The sequence below is a fragment of the Gossypium arboreum genome, chromosome 1 (genome assembly GCF_025698485.1).
Source record: "Gossypium arboreum isolate Shixiya-1 chromosome 1, ASM2569848v2, whole genome shotgun sequence".
NCBI classification, from domain to species: Eukaryota; Viridiplantae; Streptophyta; class Magnoliopsida; order Malvales; family Malvaceae; genus Gossypium; species Gossypium arboreum.
Window position 1 is genome coordinate 59,889,780 of NC_069070.1, and position 8,270 is coordinate 59,898,049.

An 8,270-nucleotide genomic window follows, 5' to 3' on the forward strand; every position below is an offset into this window, starting at 1 on the left:
TTGGAGTCCACCATCCCAAAGTGAGAGAAATTGTCCCGAAACGATCAAGGAATTAAACACATTTGGTTTCTTTTCATTTATTTACCCCCGCAAGATGAGGTCTATTTTTTAGTATTGTAGTGAAGAAACTCACTAAGTTCTTATGAACTTATAGAAATTTTGGCCTATGTTTGCAGGACCCGATGGGATATTAGGGATCTTGAGGAGTGACCAAGCCCGATCGTGATAGATCGAGGATCATTGTTAGTTTGGTGTCATGCACATAGGAAAGGGTACCTTCAGAGGCCTTGCCTCGGAGTTAGATGTATTGTAATGAAATAATTGTTCTTAGAATTTAGAATTTGAAAATAGTCAAATTAAGTTCCATTAAAGGTTCCTATTGTAGAAACATTTGTAATAAAGTAACAAAGTCGTTTTACGAATTTTCTGATTAAAGTATTAGTTCAAACTGGTTCAATTGTAGCACTCAATATCTGAACTCGTGATCGGGTCGAGTAAGGGCATTACAAAGTAGGAGGAATTTGATAATGCACCCAATTGACTATTTATTGTGTTTAATTTTGATATATTTTTAATGAAATATCACTAATTTTGAACTTGTTATTTGATTTGTGATTTGGTGCAAATCAAATTCGATAAAATCGAAAAGAATCGAAATTGTGGACCACCAAAAGACTTTTGGCCTAGATAACATATTAATGAACAAAGATTTTTGGATACTTTTAGTTTGAAATTTTAATTGTAAAAATTATACTACTAAATTTTTATTAAGATAATATTTTATTTTCTAGTATTTTATTTTTTTAGTTTTGGATAACTTCTTAATATTATATTAAGAGGTCTAGGTAGGATTAGGGTGATAGGAGAGGAGGGCGCCACCCTTTATACTTAGAATTTGAGCAAATCAATTTTGCAATCTTAATTTCCTTGTTCTTCGGTTGGCCCGATATTCCGCAATATTTCTCCTTTTGTGGTATATGTCTATTTTCATGAGTAACTAAACCTCCAATCTAGTTTGATATCAGTAATGGATGCGGGAGATAATAGTGATATCTAAAATAATACTTAAAAACCCTCATTTCAATATTTGTTATTTTTTCAGTTTAGGAAATAGACATCATCACCTTACAAAGTCGTAATAGCATCAAGTCAAAAAGAGCTTATTAATTCGATGTTGTGCAACATATAATTGGAAGAATTGATATGATTCATAATTGTCGTAATTAGCCCATTGAAAAATAAACTGACGTGACGAATTGAGTGAGTTGTTAGATTTGTCAAAGGAAATAATAATCAGATTTAAACGACTCACACGATTGAGGTTGTTGATTCAAGTTGGGTCCTTCTAACTCGCAAAGCTATCGATGAGCTAAATCATGGATGCTAGTTCAGGGTTGTTCGTTCGGTAAGGATTAATTGTCAGGCGTTCTCATAGTTAATTTACATACAGAAGGACTGGTGATCTAAGGCATTTCTTGATCATTATAACAGACTTATCGATTGGAGAAGATTTGTTGTTAAAGATCTATTCGAAACCGGAACCAAAATTGAGCCTATAAACCTAGAGCATTGTCACATCGGTTTATTCAATTTTATGTCCTTCTGTTTATTCCATTGCAGTTTTGATTTTTATCGTTTCTATTATTTTTATTTTAATCAAATTTAATCTACTTTGTTTCTCATACAGATTGACACATGTGGACACAAGAATTGTCTATCATGCAACTTTGATTAAATTAAATGAGAATTTTTGTTATTCTAGCCCCTGTGGAATCAACCTTACTGCTATACTGATATTATATTCCGTTTAAGTATAAGAATTTATTTTAGTGAATTCGACAGTCCATCTCCTAAACATACATAAACCACATACTGAAATTACAACAAGAAAAATAATATATAGATTAAAATGCAAAAACCCATATCATAGATATTAAACACAAAGATGGAAAAAAAAAACGCAATAAATTGATGAAGAAAGCAAAAACAATAAAACAAAACAGAGAAGCTTCTAGAGAATTGGAGAGCTAAAAGCGAAGGGAAATCTTGAGCAGTTAATGTTTTCTTAAGAAGGTAAAGCAAAAACAAGGAGATGAACGAGAGAGTGCATGAAAGAAATGAATTATAAGAACACTCTTTTGAGTTTTATTTGTACTGCTTGCATCTATGAAACAAAGAATGATGAGAGTGAAGTGAAGGCAGACAGAGAAAGGGATCAAAGCTGCTTGGTTGTGATTGGTGTTCATGAAAATGGAGATTGTTGGCGCTACTGTGGCCGATGTGCAGGGTTTTTTTTAAGAAAGGCGGAGGAAGAGGTGAAGTTGGAGACAACGATGATAGTGGCATAATGAAATTTAAATTATAAAGATTAAATTGAAATTATTTATAAATTTTAAAGGTTTATTTTTAAAAATTATAATTAAATTGATAGAATATGTGAATGTTAACAATTAAATTTGTTATTATATCAATTTCTTAACTATCATGTCATTTTTTCATTAAAGATTTAACTACAATTAATAGAAATTAATAAAAAATAATTTTGATTAATTCAATGACTAAATTTAACAAATTAATAGTTGAGTTATAAAAAAATATTAATTTTTGGTTCATTGTTCAAAGCAGTAGTAATTTTTAGTTGTGGTAATAGATTTGTTTCCAATTATAAACGGATGTTGAATTAACGTGCTTTAATGATTCAGATTTATTTTTAAGATCTAATAATGATTCTGGTTTATTTTTAAGATCCATTGGATCGCCCCCCTAGACATTACACTGTAATAGACACTGTCAAGATGTTGGCAAGATTATTAGAGCTGGACTCTTTTGAGGTATGTCTCGGTTTCAACTTTCAGGAAATAATGCTGTAAGAATGAAAAGAACTTTCGAGGTCAAGTGTTTGATATCAAATTATGAGCAGATTGCTTTAAACTTGTAAATTAATCAAACCCAACCTGACAACAATTGTCCACTTTGATTTGAGAACCTCAGGGTTTTGTCACAAGTACTGGCTTAAGTGTGTCAAAGTTTTCAGATATGAGACGGCAAAGTGTCATAATAGATATATTACAAGCCAAAAGATGGGAAAATTATGAACCTCATTATTCAGTCTTTAGGTAACATTGAATGCAGAGTTTTTCCATTGGTTTCCATTTTCAGATTCTCACAAATCCTCTCAACAAAATACAACATAAACAAACAAAAGAGCAGATTCAACTAGTTACTACAAGGAAGTATGATGCTACGAATAAACAATTTCGGGCCTTTTAACATAATAACATATTCATAGGCTGCACGGAATGATTCACACTAACATAATCACCAGTTGATCTTGCATATTCCCAAGTTACTGAACATCGAATAATTCAATATCCAACTACACTCAAAAAACAAAAATAAACAACTAAGAGAAAAAAAGAAGGCAATCAACGAATGAACACCGATTCTCTCTCAAATATTTGGTTAAGAATCATACACCACAATTGGCATATAGTTTGATTCTTGTATTCCATTCTTTCCACAGCTTATTGGATGTCTAAACTGTCTATAACAAGGTGAATTAAGTACAGAAACTCATTCTTCGTATGGCAACAAATCTACACTTCATCCATCCACACTTTGCTCAAGTGACCAAAAATTATTGACAAAATTTGGTGGTTCCACATTAAGGACAAAAGGATACTTGTTTCAAAAATTCAAAGCATTATGACAAAATGCAGCCTACTTATATATATTTGCATCTGATAATCATAAAAAGGTCAGCCAACACTGTCAGAAAACATGCATGGATAAGGCTTATGATGAGATCTTCCTCCATATGAGAAACAAGATTTCAAAGGCCAACGGCCAAAAGCTTCAGATTACCTGTAACATGGACGTAAAAGCATTTCAAAGGTGCAAAGCCCCAAAGCTTCTTTTAAATTCCAAAAGCAGTACCATTGAACCTGTCCACTCCAGCTACATTGGCAGAACAAACGCTTCATACATGCTGCTAGCCCCCACGATAGCCAAAAACATTGGAATAATGAAATCCATTTTAAGGATAATGATCATAATTTAAACAGGACTTCCTCATAAAAAGTCTATTAGATTCATTTGTCTCATGTAGACCCTTTAAAACTTAATTCAGAATGCCAACTGATTGAACTCCAGAATACTCCACAACTTGGCAACAGTTACAAGCAAATTTCCGTAACCTTTTCAAAACCAGCAATGCAACCAGGAAACAGGATAAAAATGCACAGCCTACCTCAATTTACACAATCTTGGGTGATTTTATCTCACTTCTCATTACAGCCCATGCCAAACACATCATTCTAACTTAGGTTTTACCTCATTCTGATACCCTAGCACAAAAGCAACATCTAATATTTGCTAAAATTGCATGCCACACCCCAATATACTGCCCACTACAGCATAAAATGCAGATGTACCAGCATGCCTCCACTCAATTTCTAGAACTTCTTTTCCAACAATAAAATGACAAATCAAAAAAAGTCATAGCCATATCAAGCATATATGATCAGCATCTTATAACCAAAAGCATCAATTAGAAATAGGGTAAAATCAAAGCTAATTCACATTAGCATACGTTCTAAACATAATAGCATCATTACTGTACTCATTGATACCAGCAAGGAACAAATACTGCAAGCCAGTAAACACCAATTGATTGCAACAAAATATACAGACAAAAGCAAATATAGTGCCGTGCAAATGAAGTAATTCACATTAGCATACGCAAGAAGATACGGGGAAAAGACCACAGCACAAAGATAACGTTCTAAACATAATAGCATCATTACTGTACTCATTGATACCAGCAAGGAACAAATACTGCAAGCCAGCAAACACCAATTGATTGCAACAAAATATACAGACAAAAGCAATTTTAGTGAAAATATACAAAGCAATGTATTGCCTCATGATAAAATCAAACGTATATGGAACGCATTGGCAGGTTCTTACACCAAATAATGGCAGTATGGCATCACTCACTGCAAAAAACCAGGAAGACACGACACGCTTGATTCGATTATCTGTATCTTCAGTGTCACAGTCGAAATTACCATCTGCAAAGGCAAGTTCAACCCATTTTTCCCCAGTTGATTATCATCTAAGTCCATCAACCAAAACCTCCAATTCTCTCCTCCCATACCTTCTACCCGCTGCACTAGCTTCCCTACACCTCACCATAAAGTAAAATATCAACCAAGCCACCATGAAATACAGCTCCAAAGCAGCCTGAATAACAGTAGCGAAAAAATGATCCCCACCTATATAAGTCAAAACCCACATGGCAATAGCTTCATAGCACTTGATCTGTATCGCTTGGTTCAACAGTGTTGACATCAAATAACAACCTTCTTCAATAATTTCCCTCCCGGTTCTTCTCGAATCCACAATGGCAATCCAAGCAGCTAGAGAGAAAGCGAATGCAACTAAAGTATCCACCAAGAACCACGTAAACAAAAACCCTGAAATCTCCTTCTCAAAACCCCTAATCCACGGTGACATAACCGAAAAAGGCATCAACTTTAACCTAACAAAAAGCTTGAAAAACGAGTAGTGATCCTCAATTTCTCCGAAATACCATAATCCAAGAAGCTGAGTTACCGCGTCTCTTACCGCCCATTTCATTAAAACGAACCCAGTGAGTCTTTTTAATCCCACTTTTGACCCATCCAAAAAAGCCCCAATAAAGGAAACAAATCTTCCAATCAAGTCATTAACAACTGTAACAAAAAGAACACCCAAAATCAAAGAGTAAATCGTTGTAAACCCTAGAATCACCCACCCATACGAAAACGATAAAAAGCTGACGAGGAAAAAAAGCGTCGCTGCATCTTGACGGCCCAACTCAAATCCTTTATACACGAACTGAAAATCCACAACTCTTTCTTCTTGTTGTTCCCCTTCATTTCTTTCATATTCAAAGGGGCTAGTCTTGAATTTAACACCGTGACGAACAATCTCCAGCAACAGAATCCCGTTATCCGCCACGGAATGCGAAAATCCCAATCTAGTGTCAAAGTTGTAAAGAATAACCGGCGTAGAATTGATGGGGCGGTTAGGAAAAGAACCAAAGAGGGAGCGGTCCGGGTGATCATCGTCGGAAGAAAAGAAGTCGTCGTCGAGAGTACCGACACGGGTGAGGTGAAGGAAAGGACGGCGAGTAGGGTGAAGACGCGCGTGGGGGTGGGAAGGATGAAGGTCGAGGCGGGAAAGAAGGGATTTGAAAGAAGGGTCACGGTCGATGAAGGAAGTGAGGAGAAGGGAACCGGATTCAACTAAACAACGGAAAGAGAAGAGGAGTAAAGAAAGGAAAAGGATTGTGAAAGGGTGGGCGTAGAAATGCACGGCGGCTTGTCTTAGGACCTGGGAGGTAGATCGGATTTGGCCGAACCGGTGGTGGTGATCCGTCATGGCAGTCTCCGGTGGGTTCAGATTTTATGGGAAGTGAAGAAGCATTGGTGACGATTTTAGATGAAATTAGAACGGGGTCCCGTTTTTCTGATTTTCTCTATCTGTCAATATATATTTTGGGTCTGGGCCTTTGAAATTATCGTGGGTCCATGTTTAATATTAAATTTCGTGTTATCAACGTAAATACTTGTCTAAATCCGACGTAATCTGAAATGTGATTCGTATTTTGCTTAAATTCATTCAGACCTCTGTTGAAAAAAGAAAAAGAAAAAATTCACACCTAAATTTATTTAGACGGTAAGCTTAAACGTTTTTAAAAGAAATGTAAGCTTAAACCTAGTAATTTAATCATATCATACTATACCATATATATTATATTTCAAGGTATTAGATTGTATGTATTATATTTCAACTGGTTGATATAAAAGTTTAGAGCTAGCAAATAGGCTGTTTCGGGTTGGGCTTATTTTTAGATTTAAATTTTTTTAGATTTGATTTCTTTTCGAGTATAGATCAATTTTGATTCAGGTATTTTCAAGTTCAAATCTATTATAGAATTGAATTTTCAAATTTGGTCTCTTTCCGATTTGGAGATTTTCAGATTTGAGCTTGGATCGAATTGGGCAAGCTCTAACATATTCAAATAATCTTGAATTTTATTATTTATAAATATTTTAATTTCAAATGTAATAATTCATTTTATTTTTATACGATGATAACACAATTCAATTTTCCTTATAAAAGCATAAATTATATATATTTAATAAAATTCTTTCATATAAATTAATTAAAGTGGTTATTGTATCTAAAATTGATTATTCTATGATATTATATGAATCAACAAAAATATTTTTATTTTCTATTATTATATTATATTGACAATTGAATAACTTTTATTTTTCTTATTAAATTTATAAACTTAATACCTATTCTAAAATATTTATTCCAAAACTAAAATATATTATAGTAAGCTCAAACCCAAATAATATACTCATTATCACCCAAATTCAAAATAAACTAATTATAATCCAAGTCTAAAATAAAAAAAATTAAACTCAATACTTAATTACTAATTATAAAAGTTAAAGCCCAATTTAAAATTAAATTTTATAAAATAATATTTTATTAATATATTAAAATTCTAATAATATTTTATGTATTGCTAGTTATAATCATAAACATAACTATTAATGACATATCTTTTATTATAATCTATAATATAATAATAGTTATAAATACTAATACTTATAAAATATATTATCTTGTCATGGAATACTATATTGCATACTATAATAGTAAAGTAGAATATAATATATTAATTATTATCATATATTATTGTTTATTATTATACTCGTTGAAATAGGCTCTAAGTCCCTATACTTTTTAGACATTTGAAAATTATCCCTACTACTACATTATATAATATTATATCATATCATATCATATAGTATATATTATATTGATAGTTTTATATATGCATCAATGATTAAATATTATAATATCATGTAATTCTATATCTTTTATTGTAATCTATAATATAATAATAGTTATATATAATAGAAGTAAATTATATATTAATTATTAATTATTAATGTTTATTATTATACTATTTGAAATATGCTCTAAGTTCCTATACTTTTCATAGATTTGAAAGTTAGCCCTCTTACTATTATATAATGTTATATAATATCATATATTATATAATATATTAATAGTTTATATATATATATATGTATTAATTATTAAACATTATAATATCATGTACTCCTATATTTTTATTATAATCTATAATATAATAATAGTTATATATGATAATAGTACATTATATATTAATTATTATATAT

At 31.9% G+C, this 8,270-nt stretch overlaps 1 protein-coding gene across 1 annotated transcript; it reads right to left on the bottom strand.

Moving 5' to 3' along the window:
• Window positions 1-3,303: 3,303 nt before the first annotated feature.
• Window positions 3,304-6,592, bottom strand: LOC108486964 (uncharacterized). Its single transcript, XM_017791132.2, has one exon. The coding sequence runs from the start codon at window positions 6,424-6,426 to the stop codon at window positions 5,113-5,115; it is 1,314 nt and encodes a 437-aa protein (XP_017646621.2). The 5' UTR covers window positions 6,427-6,592; the 3' UTR covers window positions 3,304-5,112.
• Between the last annotated feature and the right edge of the window lie 1,678 nt (window positions 6,593-8,270).

What these genes read in the sequence shown, in the direction of transcription:
- LOC108486964 (XM_017791132.2), bottom strand. Translation starts at nt 6,426, where the DNA reads ATGACGGATCACCACCACCGGTTCGGCCAAATCCGATCTACCTCCCAG.